Source organism: Hippichthys cyanospilos, chromosome 4 (assembly GCF_059441005.1).
Source record: "Hippichthys cyanospilos isolate Australia breed blue-spotted pipefish chromosome 4, RoL_Hcya_1.0, whole genome shotgun sequence".
Lineage (NCBI taxonomy): Eukaryota > Metazoa > Chordata > Actinopteri > Syngnathiformes > Syngnathidae > Hippichthys > Hippichthys cyanospilos.
In genome coordinates this window covers 21,296,756-21,312,585 of record NC_142372.1, presented here as the reverse complement: position 1 = coordinate 21,312,585, position 15,830 = coordinate 21,296,756, and the positions used below count along the sequence as shown (strand labels likewise).

Genomic DNA, 15,830 nt, shown 5'->3' with positions numbered 1-15,830 from the left:
TGGGAAGAAGCCAGAGTGCCCGGAGAGCACCCACGCGGGCTCAAGGAGAACATACAAACTCCACACTGGAGGGATGGAGTCAGCTGGAATCGAACTCGAGTCTCATAACTGTGAGGCAGACCTGCTAACCACAATGCCTTTACATGTCATGGGAAAATCACCTGGACTTACTTTAAATCTTTTCCTACATACTCACATATTTGACTGGAAAAAGAACCAACACCAAACAAGCACGTTGAATGCACATCCTAACATTTGACTGAACTGCACTAAACTGTATGAAAGATGCTTTCAAGCCAAGCACCTCTGGACCATTACATTAAAAAAATATCTCATAAGGAAATGTATGTATGTATGTATGTATGTATGTATGTATGTATGTATGTATGTATGTATGTATGTGTGTATGTACAGTATGTATGTATGTATGTATGTATGTATGTATGTATGTATGTATGTATGTATGTATGTATGTATGTAGGTATGTATTTATGTATGTATGTATGTATGTATGTATGTATTTATTTATTTATTTATTTATTTATTTATTTGATTATGAAACAGTTATTTCTAATGTCCCTCCATTTCCAAATGTAATTGCTTTAGTCATACCTTCTGATCATTTACAACCACGCTCTATGTGACTCGTGGAATTTGTTTACATTTCCAGCGTCAGTAGAGTTCCTCTGCCGGACATGCAGTGGTTCAAGTGCATCAGCACATGAACTGCCCAAGAACATTACAGTACTTGCATGTTGTCAAGGAGGCCTGTGAAAAGAGTTTGTAAGAATGATTAACTGTGTCCTCCACACAGCAAAACAATGGTCTAGTTAGAAGTGTACAATCTTTTATGCATACGCAATCACACTTTCAGTAGTTTTGTTTTGATTGGAAGTACAGTAGAGTGTTGGTCAAAGTATATAAATATGGTAGGATAATAAAAGTCATAGTGATAATGTGTAATCCTGCATACAAATAGTAGATAACTTGTCATATCACACAACCAAAAGTAATTTCCAGTATATTTTTCATCCTCTTGAATTGCAAATTGAAATAGTGTTTTAGGTACCTATGGCTTCACAAACGCTGACATCTTGGCGCAGTTGCACGGATTGCAGTTTTGAACATTTCCACTAGAGGGTAGAATAGTGCATACTTTTAGTCAATGCGGAGTAAATCAATTTACTAGCATGATGAGGGCGCGTAATCACAATAACACTACTTGGAGATGACAGAAGTGGACACAAATCACAGTTATTATTAAGTGTCTTTGTATTACAAAGAACGATCATGTGACTCTTTAGAAAAATGGAAGAATAGGCTAAATTCTATAAACCTACCTTTTTTTCTTCTGCTGATTATAAAAGAATGCTAAGAGGCAGGTGTTATATTTTGGTGGATTTGGTGTATCACTGAGCAAAATATCATGTGAAAATGTCAAACTTTTCTCAAGTTAATGGCAGTGAATGAGTTAATAACACTAGCTTGTGCTTAGGGATAGTGTTTATTCTCATGACTACAGGTATAATGACCTGTGACAGCTTGACTCCATCATACACATCTGCACATGCTTATTGCAAAATGCCGCTCATTCAGATTTGGAAATCCCAAGTGAGTCATCACCTCTTCAGCGGACTTCAGTGCTGCAATGGAGCATGTGCAAGCGTCAAATGATAAAATGATGTCTCACACGAGACACAGACCTCCATGCAGCTTCCCTTTTCATCTCCAACCGGATGACTTCAACTCAATATCCTGCCTGCTATCAATGAGATTAGCAGGTATGCTAACAACAGGAAATTTGCTCTCACAGGGCATTAGCAAGTCCTTTTCGGTGAGTCATGAGTTAAGTCATAGTGATGGTGTCCCAAAGCTCCATGCAGCATAAACTGTGATTTCAGTGGAACCCAGAATTAGGTAAAGACGTTATCTCAAGTATTGTAGTTTCACTCGTGTAACCTATCAAGTAAGGGTAAGTGAAGCCTGGTGACTTACTGTACCTGCGCTATGACTCACGTGTTTGTGTTGAAGGGCACCCACGTCAGCAGAGTCACACAGAGCCCACGGGCAACTAGCGTTATGACTCTGCTGCTGTGTTATGTTACTACAAAACAAGTGTGACCTGGATCCCTCTGATTGCTTGATTCGTCAGCACCACTTCAACTCTTGTTCTTAGGTTTGCTGTCTTTTTCCCGGGGCTATATTAGAATCACTATAGTTTAAAATCATAATGCATTATAATTCGTTTTTCAAACCTAACAAAAAATGTGGCTGTACTACTATGGCATTTCAGATCTTTATGATATACAAGTGTATACTTTAGTCTACGTATTAAAATCTAAGTATAGTGATTAAACCATTTTGAACAGTTACTATAATGTATCAAGTCTTCTTTTATAGGTACAACAGAAATGTTTTAGGATTAAAATGTGATTTTTCAAAGTACGTATGTCTAAAACACTTCCCATTACGGGATATCTTTTCAGTCAGAATTACAAGCATGTAAGTGCGTAAGATGAAATGAATCTATTTTAAATGTGCTATAGCAGCTGATGTCAATTCAATAGAAGTAGGACCAGATTAGCCAGAAGTAGCTTTAAGTCAAGACTGCAAGTGTGGACTAAAGGCTAACATTGTATCCATACTTACACTTCTAAAACTTTGCCATAATCTAAAAAGAATACACATAATTTATGGAACATTCATGTGATTTTAGTGTAGGCAGTGGTGGTGTGAATGGTTCTCTTTTGCTATGTTTGTGTGGTCGGACTAGCAAGCAATCTGGGATGTAGCCTGGCATAAGACTGTCAGTTGGCATGGGCTTTATGCAGCTCCATTCAACAAGTGATAGAGTAAATGGGTTAATTCTAAAAATAAACATTCTAACCATAAGACTTTTGTTTTAACATAGTATGAGTTTTGATGATAAATTGCACTAATAGCAACTGAAATTGTTAAGTTCTAAATCCATCAACCCAACGTCGGAGAAATATGATGTACGTCTCGCGGTACGGCGTCGGCCCAATTGTCTGCGCTTTACGCTGGAAACATGAAAAAAACAATACCACAACAGACCGACAGTGACACAACACTCACTATTGAGTACCTTCTGTGCATGTGTGAGAAGTAATACTCCTCCACACCACTGGACATGGTGCTCACTATTCCTCATCGTTAAAAAAAGCTAACCGAAAAGCTGTAAATGTAAACAATGCCATAACTTTATCTTTTTTGTTCATGATGAACTCCCAGGCGTAACAAAGCCTCACGCTTGTGACATAGTATCGTGCAATACTGATATTGTCAACTCTCGCTCTTATGTTTTATCAAGCCCAACCCTCCCAACCTCCCCCACCACCCTGCGCCTCTCCAATCGATGTGGTGACTATAAATACGATTATAACCAATAAAAATTGCATACTTAAACCTGTATCTTTTCTAAACATCGATAAAAAAAAAATATATATATATAAATCACCTCTCAACAACTGATCATTGTTTTTACAGCATTTATATGGGTTACAACTTACTCTGGAACTGAAAAAAATAACCAAATGCATCAAAGAGCCTGAAACTAAATAAATAAATAAATAAATAAATTATGATTACAAAAAAAAAATCAATTATATTTCACATGACAAAAACAAAACTTTTTCCTTGGGGTCACTGACGCCCCCTCCCTGGCATCACCTCGCACCCCCCCAGTGGGGCCCACCCCACTATTTGAGAAGCACTGGTCTAGATGGATATTATACATTATACAAAGGGTGACAATTTGCAAAAGAAGCGAAAAAGTCAAGGCCTCTCTTGCTTCCTGTTTGTCAGTTTCACCTCTTTTGCCATGTGCTGATTCTCAAGCATACAGCCAATTAGAGTGATCAAATGTTATGGTTTCTGTGCCAAGTCACTATGATTATTTCTTTCAATTTCAAAATGTCATGATTTGTACCTGTTTCCCATGAAAAGTTAAGTCGTTTAAATATTTCAACATTAAGATAATAATAATAATACCGATAATAATACTTATTATATCCTTATTATTATTATTTATATTAATTTTATTATCATGTGTTGTGCTGATTAATTACCCCTGACATCATGTGCATGCTGCATTATGCAAGCCACTGCTGATCTTTGTGACAGGCGATTACACTGACAGGAGACCACATCTGCCTTCCTGTTATTCATAGCAGTTGTGCAACATTCTGAAGTTTCACAAGATTTTTTTATTTCTTACAGAGGACCCATGAACTGAGAATTGTTTCCTGAATAGTTGCATACGGTTAAGAAACTCCACACAGGAAGGCGGAAGCCAGAATCAAACCCATGACCGCCGCTTGTGTGGTTGACATGCTAACCAGTTTGCCACCGTAGTGCCCAGCTGCGAAACTTGAAACGTGACATAGGGAGGGATCAAAGTATACCGACAGTGAAATCTGCCTACATGCAGACCGCGACTTTTTCACTTGCCACAAAAATAGAGCAGCAGTGTGTGTGTGTGTGTGCGTGTGTGTGTGTGTGTGTCAGAGTGAAGGGAGGCTCTGTGAAAGTGTGTGTAGAAGTACATACAGCAATGATAATGTCTCGAGTACAATGTGTGCTTTTCCATCAGGTGTTGTCGAGTGGCTGGTGATGTATTTCTGCAAGGGCAAACAAATTGTCATGTCGGAACTGAGGCAGCCCATTAAAAAACTTTTAAACAGCCTCTGTGTTGGATACTCATAAAAATACCTGATGAACATTCACCTGTTGTCACAGGTTTTACACCAGACCACAAGGTAAATTCGGTGAGTATGATATTCCATTCTACAGTACATGGGTGGGCAAGTCCGGCCCATGAGAGCCACAATCCAGCTTGTTTTAAATGTTGCCCCTCAACCAACACACCTGTAGTTATCAGGCTCCTGCAAACCTTGCTGACGACCTGATCATTTTTTGATTAAGGTGTGTCTGTTGAGAGGAAAAAAATAAAAAATAGGCTGGGCTGTGGCTCTCGAGGACCAGTCTTGGCCATCCCTGCTATCATATTGAAAATGTATCGGATCTTGTATGTTTTCTTTGCTGCTTCTGTTGAATATTTGCATGGTATAATGAATGTTAAAAATCTGGAATTCTGGAAAGAAAATCGATATGTTTTGTCTTGAACCAAGTAACTGCTGACAGGTGCATAATGCAGCCAAGGGAAACACTACTAAATGAATTTATTTATATTGTTCCGGTAGATGAGTACTTCTCATACTGCTTAGGCCTGGATTCCACATTTTGCATGGCGTCTCTGCTCCGATGCGATGAAGCCATGTTATTGAACGAGAGCAGTTTCACATGGTGCTGTGCCGTTGCGCTGCGGTCCGCCAACTTGATGCATGACTTGAAAAATCTGGTGGGTCGCCCTCCGCTGTGGTCAATTCTACAGTTCAGAAAGCACCAAACAGGAAAAAGAATGAGATCTTCATCCGGACTGATGAAGAAAAAGCACTCCACATTAACAAGATTGTCTTCTCTTTTGCTGATTGACTGAATGAACCAAAAAGCAACTGCTTGTCCTTCGCTGTGCCATTGTCATGGCGACAAAAACAGTAAACGCTTTGCTCCGGTTAACTGGCACTGTAATGAGTGCACAAATATGTATTACTGTTGAGTCACGATTCCGTCAATTCACACCATTTCAAGATAAGATCCATGAATTTAATTTGATAAATGGGGGCCTGAAAGAATTACCAAAACTCAAGCCGTCACTGTGTTGTTGTTGTTGTTTTTTTTAACACCCTTCTGCTCTTCTGGGACGCCAGCTGACATCACACAACACCCTCTAGCCATCCCCACAGACATACACGCACCAACTCACAAACTCAGGAGGACCAGGTCCCCTGAGGTCACATCCAACACAATGTCATTATCATCCATCGGATTGTATGTGGTCACTGGCCATTCGGTCTTGCTGACAAGCCTTTTGTGCACAGTAATTCTTCTCATAGGGCCCCCACCCCTCTGCAATACCCCTTCCAACCTCTACACCCCCTCCCCTCCTGTCTGCCGTGGCCCATCTGTAATCCCATCCCCCATCCTGAATCGCCATATCCGGCCTGTCTCGACCCATACTACTCCAAAACAAACCAGCTGTCTTGGCCAGTGGTGTCCCGCGAGGCACGTAAACATTTACCATGAGGACCGGAGGGGCCTCGCCATGTGACACATGGCAGCATGCTCCTGCAAGCTGCCATCAACCATGTTGTACAGATTACTGCTGTAAAGGTGATGCTGAACTCACACAAGGAAGTGCAAGATGTAATCAATCAAAAATGTTCACAACTGAATGATTTTAAAATATATACTCAAACATTTCCTCAAGCCTCAGGCCTTTTTTAAACTTGTGTGGACAGTAAAAAGGTTAAATAAAGAACAAGCAAGCCCTTAACAGACCGTAAAATACACATACTGTACCTGTGTCTAAGCAACCAAAATAGATGAAAGAAACGAGTTTGTTGGGTTGTGCTGAAATCCCGCTGTATTTTTAGCACAAATGACACACTGTGCTCACAGAGGGGAGGCCCTGGGTGGGGGTGTCAAAGTGGTTCTACACCCATACAAAAACGTTACCCACAGGTCGATGCAACTATTTTTGTATGACTGTGAACTGTCAGCGGGGGCTCTGATTAAAGGCTTAGTCGTCTCTGATGTACAATATCCTTTTGACTGCAGAGTAGATCAGAGAAAGAGGACGGGTTTCACACAATCATCACTCAAGGCCTCTTGTGCACTTTTTAAATTGGCTGCATACTGTTCATGGCTGTCATTTATATTTACCCGTAATTGCTCTTCATCCCATTGTATTTAATGTATTTCCCAAACACAAGTTTCTACTGCAAATTTGGGAATGAATGGCCAGTAAGTGTGCATTTCCCATGTGTGCATCCAATTTTCTTACAGTCTGTTCTTGAGCGCAGTAAAGACTTCTTTTTGAAGCTGCACAACAAAGGCAGTATAACGTCTTAACCTACTGTCACTTTCACTCTGTGTCATGGTTTGTTGGGTTGTGGGTTTATTTTGAGGGGTTCTGTTTCTGTTTACGTTTATAGTTCCGGTTTCTGCCCCTGTCGCGTCTGCCTGCGTTAGTTTTGATTTAGTCCACCTGTCTGTTACCTGCGCCTCGTGTCCTCCAATCTGCTCCCTTTGCCTGTTGTCCCTGCCCAGCTGCCATGTGTTAGTTTGATTAGTTTGTGAATGTATTTAAGCCTAGTGTCTGTTACAGCCCGTGTCGGATCATTGTCTCTGTCGTGTCAGGTCATTGTCGTCTTGTAGTCCCGTCTCGTCTCGCCCATCAGTTTCGTGTATTCCTGCCAGCCTGCCCGTAGTGTTTGTTTTCCGTTTTTCCAGCTTGCCTGCGCCCTTAGTTTTTGCCGTCCTGTTTTTCCCGCTTTTTGTTCCCGTTCGTTGTATTAATAAACATGGATTTCATCAACCCCCTGTCCCGACGCTCCCCTGCTTTTGGGTCCTCCGCAACCACGCCGGCGTTCACACCCGCCGTGCACCCCCTTGACACTCTGGGGGTTCTACCGGGACTTGTGTTTTGGACAGCACGTGTGCGCGTGAGTTCATGTGCGTGCGTGTATGGAATTGTGAGCGTGTTAACGAATGAGCGGTGCTGCACATCTAAATTCCATCTTGATGGGTCTTTTCTGTTCATACCACGAACAAGCTGAGACAAGTGTGCGGAAAAGCTCATCTTTATGTTCAAAATGTTATCGCTTTTCAATTCCATTTCACAGAAGTTGTGTGGTATGCTAAAGGGATGCCGTTTTTCGATCGTGAATCATATGCTAGGTGGATATAGGTGGAAACAGTCTGTGCAGTGTTGTAGAACTCCGGTTGGAGCCAAGAACTTGATTTGGCATACCCCATACGTGCGCTTTTAGCAGAGTGCAAGTGCACTATTAGAAAATGGAATTGGGTTGCGCAATTGTCCAGCTGCTTCGACGGCCTTTTGAACGGTGAGCTGTGCAGTCTGAAGTTTGAATAGACACGCTCAGCTGCAGCTCCTGCATTTGCATTTCATGCAGACTTCGCTCGGCGGATCCAGGGCCGCGGATGACTCTAAACTTAAAAAGAATATATAGGAAGAAATAAAACACACGTTAAAACAAACAAGAGTTTATTTGACCTCGTTAATTTCAGGTATAGTACGTTTGGTGCGACGTTCATTGCTTTATGGCTAATAATAACCGTCTTGAGAACACGTAAACGGGGGACTAGGTTTCTTGGCGGAGGGGTACTAATTCCACAGCGCAACAGACTGACATCACACATTTCATGAGCTCCAGTCAAGCGGACAGAGTTCACTGCAACGTTAAAACCCGGGATGCCACTGCCCGACCTGTATATGCACAGTATCGAAGAAACTACTATTTCGATCGCGTCGCCAGGTTCGTCTTGAAAGACAGTTCATTTGAATTTTTACTCCTGCGCGCGGCAGGCAAACTTGTGGACGTCGGAAGAACTCTGAAAGAGCAAGCGAAAAGATGTCAATCCTGCCTTTCACTCCCCCCATCGTCAAGCGACTTTTGGGCTGGAAGAAGGGAGAGCAGAACGGCCAGGAGGAGAAGTGGTGCGAAAAGGCGGTGAAAAGTCTTGTGAAGAAGTTGAAGAAGACGGGACAGCTGGACGAACTGGAGAAAGCCATCACCACGCAGAATGTCAACACAAAATGCATCACCATACCAAGGTAAGAATGAGACCTATTGTTAACAAGGGCGGGTTAATTACTGCCACTTAAATACGTACGCACCTTATTTGAAATTCACATTTCGGCACTACGATATCATATCACCCCCGTTTCCGCTTCCTCTTACCGTCCATACTACATATGGTTCATAATGTGAGACATGTACAATACGTGAACAAGGTGGTTAAACGTAAGTGCTGGTGGACAGCTTGCAAAGCTTTGCTCATACATTCCACGCCACGCCAGCGGACGTTTCAAGCGTTGTGTTGCAGAGGCACTGTGGACATTTTCTGTAGCTGTGCTTGCATATAAACACATGCACAGTACAGGCTAAAATGGAGTCCAAGTTATATAACTTGTCCTTAATCTGCTTCGTTTTCTGGCCGGTGTTGAAACTCAGCCGAGTGGCCGACCTCCTGTCGCTCAGCTGCACGGGGACATTTAACATCACGGAGCTGCAATCAAATGCTTTAAACCGTGCTTGGCACGATCTGGAAAGTGAAAGGGCAGGTGTCGTAGAGAAACACTACTGGTGTGTGTCTGAAAACTATAGTGTAACAGGTCAATGTTTCTAGTAATATTACAGGTAAGGTTTTAAAGTTATATTTACTGTATAAGGTTTCCCGCTGGAAGTCAGTGGTGTGGACACTTATCTTCCTGCAGAAAGTGATTCAGTGAAATGTAAGAACTGCTTGGAAGACAAGGTATTCCTTTATTTATATAAATGACTGAAAATTATGAATGAAGGTTGGCTGGAGGTCAATATGTGTTATGATGAACTAGATGAACCAGGACATAAAACAATGTATCAGAGTAAGCCGTCTTTGTGGTTTTCATTCACTTGGAACTTTTTGAGGTCACAAGTGGTCGAATCCAAGCCGGATAAATCCAACTTCCAACCTTCCTCAAAGCATAATTAAACAGTTTAACCCACTCGTTTTTTATCCATCTCAGTGGGAGGCTTTTTGACGCTTGCTGTCTTCTGAGAATTATGTCACAGTTGCTCACTGCATTAACCAATCACAGATCACCTCTTTTCTGGGTTTGGTCATGTGACAGTAGCAGCGAAACCCTTCGACAATGTGGTGTGATTTTCATTTGACAGCAAGTGGCCGGTTAGATGGATAAAAACAGCGTTATTTTAAACACAAAATTAATCAGAATACTGTGTTTTAGAAAAGTGGGGCTACATTGAACTTATTATTAAAAAGAACATTTTTGATATGCCTTCCCCTTGAAACACATTTAAACGTATAAAAAACACTTGTGCTTGATCTTACTCTTGCTGGCACAATTCTCCAAATAAGCCAAGCACACTTGCTTCAAGCCATTTATTTGTCATGACAGTTGGTTTATTGTAAACCTGGTGTAAAAAAAGAAAGTTAAACACTAAATTGAAACAGCAAATAACAAAACCATTGATACTTTAGTCCAATGACAGTCCTCCAGTTTGATGCCAATATGTTGTAACATCATATGACAAAATAATTATCATGCTTCGAGCTTACAACCATTTATTGTCTCACCGTCATCTTCTCGCTTTTAACTGGTCTGCATTGATGGGCAACTTGCCTGTTTGTTATACTATGTCCAATGTGAAAGAATGCTTGTTGGACATGAATGATACGCTGCAATATAAGAAGGGAATGTTGTATACAGAAATAAGTATATCTTCTCACCTAGTGAATGGTTTTATGTGGCTTTTCAGGTTAACTACTGGATGGATCTTTTGAAGAAAGAAAGTCACTTTTGTTGGAAAGGACTATAAGATGATAATGCAATACAGGGCATCTTTATTTACACAGGCATTACATGGGACCTTTATATATGAATTGCTGATGCAAAGAATTTATAAGTTTATCTTCAGTGTCTTGCTTACGGGCACTTCAGCAAAGCACAGTGAGCAAACTGATTTCTCCAATAACTAGCTCCCATCCCATTTTTCCTTACAACTCGGCTTGCCGTGGCTTAACTTGGCTTGACTTGCCATTGTGGGTGATTTTCCACTGCAAGATAGTCGTGCCAAGTCACTGATGACTTGAATGGTGTAACAATTTACTTGACTGACTTTCCTTCTTGCACTGTGGGCTCCGTTCCCACTCAGTGACAGTGTGAATGGGAGTCAATATACAATATGCGCCCTGTGATTGACTGGTGAGTAGTCTGCCTTTTAGCTCGCGTCAGCGAGGACAGGCTCCAGCTCCCCGCAAAACCCAACAGGACAAGCAAGAGAAAAAAATAGATGGAAAATCGTAACGCTTACAAAGTGGCAGGAAGATTCTATGACGTCCAGTAATGCATAGCTAATTTAAACACATCAGTCAGAATGGGACACAAACAGGAAAGAAAAAGGGTGGAGAATGAGCGCTTTTTCGTACTTTGTTATAACTCAATTTTGTCAATGTAGACATATACAAGTTACTCACTACAGCAGACAGAAAGCACAGCAAGACAGCAGACAACGACTTTTACAATGACCACTGAAAGAAATTAAAAGACTACTCATTGCCAGGCAGATGACTCTTTTTAGACATGTTTTCGATCTAATTAAACCGTTTCCTGTTTTGAGACCACATTTAGGATTGCCATCACTACTTCTCTGCTTTTGCTTTATTAACATCTCAACATAAAGCCACAGTAAGAATAGAATAGATAGAACTGAACTGAATAGAATTGTACTGCAGGTATACAACAACATTGGGAGCACTGCGCCAATTGGTGCATATTAAATAAACACAGAGACAAGAATCCATTTTATTTGAACTAAACAGAGCAAGAAAATGGATCACTTTAACAAAGTGGAAACAACAAAATAGAATCAAGAAGTGCCCTCGGCTGTAAAGCGATCTTAATTTGGTTCATTATGTAATTTATCCTCAAATCTTTGACAGTTCTGAAAGTTCTCTCCTCTGACATTCCAAACACTGATGCAACTCGCATCTTGGCAGTGTTTTGGTTCTCACAAAGATTCAAGTTTGAGGCTCTTTTATTCTTATTATACTCGCTTGTGGTCATGCCTTTACATTTTTGCCTGCAATAAATTAATGCACGGCAAAAATGTAAAGTGACGAGCACATGCATCTGCGCCATTGTGAATCCCCTTGGGCGATCTTCGTAGAAATGCCGGGATAATCGGGATTTGCAGAACTCACTCATGAATGATCAGAATCAGTAGCATGGGATCAGAACATCCCTGTTACTGACATATAGTAAGACCTGTGGTGTTACATGCTGTTACATAACAATTGTAGTGATGACTACTACATTGGATTATATCAGTCTTACCATGCACAAATCAGTTGAGCAAGACTCACATCAGTGACAAAGGGATTGCACAGTACCCTAGATTTCATACATTCATATTCCAAGAAAGCTGAGATGCTGATATGAGGTAGTCAACATCCTCAAAGCTGTAGCCACCGACAGAACAAACGTCAGAGAAATATTGTCATATTTTCTAGTTCAGATACTACGGTTTTGTTTTGCGTGATGCAATTAAAGCACTTAAATAGGAATGCGCCTCTGGCATGATAGATGCAACAAGTCTCAATCCTACAATTTTTTTGTTCCTCCAAAATTAGTGTCAGAAATAGAGGTGGGCATTTTACATGGTTTTTTGCTGGTCCGTCATTTACAGTGCCGTCGGTACGTGGATCCTCTTCCATCGCAGTCGGTCCTTCGTTTTTGTAAGTTTACCCGAACTGTAATGTCAGTCTGTCAGTTCGTCAGCCAATTATTAACATTACTTGATAACGATTGTGTATACAGTTCCCTACTCCCAAGTACATGATAGTTTGAACATTTCCCAGAAATTTGAAAGATTTAACTGGGTAATAAACTATTACCAATGCAGTCAGACGACACAAGTGTCGACGATTACAACTACGGCTTAAAATGATGGATGAAATCTACTATAGGTTATCGTTTATCGGCAAACAGTCCATCCGTATCAACAAACTGCCCATCTTTGGTGAGTAAGTTACTCACTTAAAGATCTTATCTTGGTCAATACACTATGTGGCTCACCACTTTTTTCTTCACAAGAACATTTCTTTATGATTGTATTATAGAATACGAAAATACCTCTGCTGCCAGACATTTTGTTGCGTCTGCTTTTGTTCATGCATGTACTATATGAATGTAATAACGTACCCTCCCTCGTACTGTATTTTGTTTTTGTTAGTATTGCATCATTGAGTTGTCATTGAACTAAACTGTATTACACGATTCAGAAAGCTGCATCACAATGTATCGAAGAAGTTAAAGTGCTTTGCCATTTGATATCATTCATTTACCAGCAATAATGATGATGACTTGCGCATTGTCTCAATCAACCTCAGTGGCAACTTTAGGTTCAATATTCGCCTTTTTAAGTTTTACCGGACCTTTGAGACAGGATTCAGCGAAACCAAATTCTATACCGACCTCTCTGCCCTTTTCGCGACGACCTGCCACATGACTGTTTAACAGCAGCAACAGTGAATTCCAGAATGTGCACGAAGTTGTTAAATGTAACACATCAAGGCTGTAATTTAGACTGAAACTGAAGAACACACAGGGCACTCCCAGATTCTTGATTGCCACAAGTGCGCATATCACAGCTCACACGACAGCCTGGGCCCAGCAGCATTCACACTTAAGCCTACCCGGAAATTTATACAATGTTCGGCATGATCCAGGTTTCGTATTTCCCACCGCTAATGCGGAGGGGAAGAGGCAAAGCGCATTAAGATGACCCACGATCAGAATTGGCTGTCAGCATGACCTAACAGTGTCCAATTGAGAGCTGCCGCTTCTATTAATTCTCCTGTGTCACAGCATGCCGAGAGCAGCTGCCTGCATGTCGAGGCCTGTCCATGTTGAGGTCAGCTCCTTTCTCTCCTTGACACTTGAACTCCATGATTAGGATTAGCTGCTGCACCAGTGAGCGAATCAAACTGGAGCTGCAGCTGCTGGTCAAGTGAAGAAGCTTGGTGACTGACTGCTTTGTAATTGACTGGCATCATCTAATTTCGGCTACAATTTGTGGTAGGATATTCAACATCGGACTTGTTCAAACTTTATTTGTTTAATTTGAATTAAAAAAGAAAAAGAAAGCTTTTAACAGGCAATTCCAGGAGTCTCATTTGAAATAATGATTTTTTGCGGTAATGACTTTGAGCTCTTCTTTGTAGTGCAAAAAGGACCCATAAACTGACAAGGAAAGGATTCCTAACTATTTGTTACCAAACCAGATGAGCTCGCAAATGGCCACAGCCTCAAAAGCACGTTCGAGTCGATTATAAAATTAACAAGACTTGACACCCCCCACCCCCACTCCTCCTTCGGTCCATGATAGAAAGCTCATATAACCCCCACTATATAATATTATTTACACACGATCTGACTATTTAAGATCTATGTTCTCTGTGTCACATGTCAGATTGTCAGGTCAAGTTCTCCCGCTATCATGTCTAGAAAGGGGCTGACGATTACAGCCAATATTTAATATTTTGAAGAGTATTGTCTTTAGCCTCTTTTAAAATATCTGACAGTTGAAGATAAATAACAAAAAGCTATTTATTCCTGGGCACTAATTACCAGAATTTACATCTTCAACCAACTTTATTAAAGAAATCCTCTGCATCTTTGGTTTGTATTTTAGATTAAAACAAAAACAAATATCTTTAATATTTCAGTTGGGTTAAAGTTTTGGAAAACTATGTAAAAATCACCTGGTTCATATGCGTGACCTAAGTATTTGTAACGGTCTTTGTATTTGCTCACATGCTGCTGTGTGTGGGCTACACTTGCCTGACCGACACAGATTAGGTCACATTTTTGTGGGTATCTTTGAAACTCAATCCATGCTCTTAAGCTCTTAAAAGAAATGTATTATATAGATGAAAAGATTGGAGGAAAACCGGGACATCTGGGCTTTCAATAAAGTGATGTTCTCAATAGATGCTACAGTTAGACCACATCCATGTGGAAAGTACACTACATATTGCTTGCAAGCACAGTTTGTTCAAAAATTATTGCAACACCTTTTATAACAATAAAAGGTAATATTTATTCAAAACATTAGAGCTAAAAAATACTTCGAATACAATTACGATTTGGTTAAATATGATTTAGTAACTAGAAAGGCTGTTAATTTTGGCCAGGTTTTCTGTCCCTATGAGGCTTGAGAAATGTATCTAACATGAATTCACCGCTAGCCTAGTTAAAATTGATTCCTAATTTATATAACTGTCAATGGCAGTAAATGACTTCACTGCCGGCCCAGTGAAAAGGTATCTTTCATGTCTGTTGCCACTACTGGTAAAGATTCTCCATGCTACAATCGTGATGTGCATGTGGAAGTGGGGAACTGGCCTTGTGCGCGTGTGCGCATAATAAACATGAGTGACTCACCTGTTGTGGGAGCAACCACAGCAGTCTAATGTGTGCCATAATTGTAAAATTAAAATGGTGACTTCGACTGACGTGTCTACCATCTTTGCGCACAGACGCTAATAAACGCTCTGTTCAGTCAAATGATTTGAAAATCAAAGTGCCTTGCTTGGTGGCAAAATGGAAATTGGGACTTGTCATTATTTGTCATTTAATTATTTGGATGCCCCCATTGCTTGTAATGCATGCTACTGTTAAAATCTGAAAATGTTACGTCTTATAAACAAGTAATATGTATAATATTGCTTTCCCTACTCTGTATCATTTGTGATTATCCCGACTGTAGATTTTTTATATTGGCTCTGTGCATTGTTTCTCCGAGTAGATAAATTTAGTATTACGGGTTAGGAGTTTGGCCGTCTGCGGTCCACCTGGCTGGAATGTGGGATGGTTCCTGCCCAATGGCTTTGCCTGCTGTCAAGACATCACTGCACTATATAGCACAATATGTTTTCTGTAATTTATATTGTTTCTGTGTCTGGTACATGCAGCATCCACTTCAACCTGTGGGCCTGGAAGGGGGCTCCTCCCACCTGTGGTCCCTTCTGGAGGTTTCTGATTTTCCCCAAATTGGGGTTTTTGAGTTTTTCCTTCCCCTTCTGGGAGCTTTGACAGGGGATGCTGTTGTGTACCTTATACTGAAAAGATGTCTCTGTACGACCTCTTTTCATCTGTG

At 40.8% G+C, this 15,830-nt stretch overlaps 1 protein-coding gene across 1 annotated transcript in view; it reads left to right on the top strand.

Annotated features, from left to right (window-relative positions):
- The first annotated feature begins 8,294 nt into the window (after nt 1-8,294).
- The window catches only part of smad3a (SMAD family member 3a), a 33,383-nt gene continuing 25,847 nt past the window's right edge, over nt 8,295-15,830 (top strand). The window contains exon 1 of the mRNA XM_088412354.1: nt 8,295-8,719. Within this exon, the coding sequence (XP_088268480.1) occupies nt 8,517-8,719 (203 nt within the window). The 5' untranslated portion in view covers nt 8,295-8,516. The remainder of the gene's footprint in view (nt 8,720-15,830) is intronic.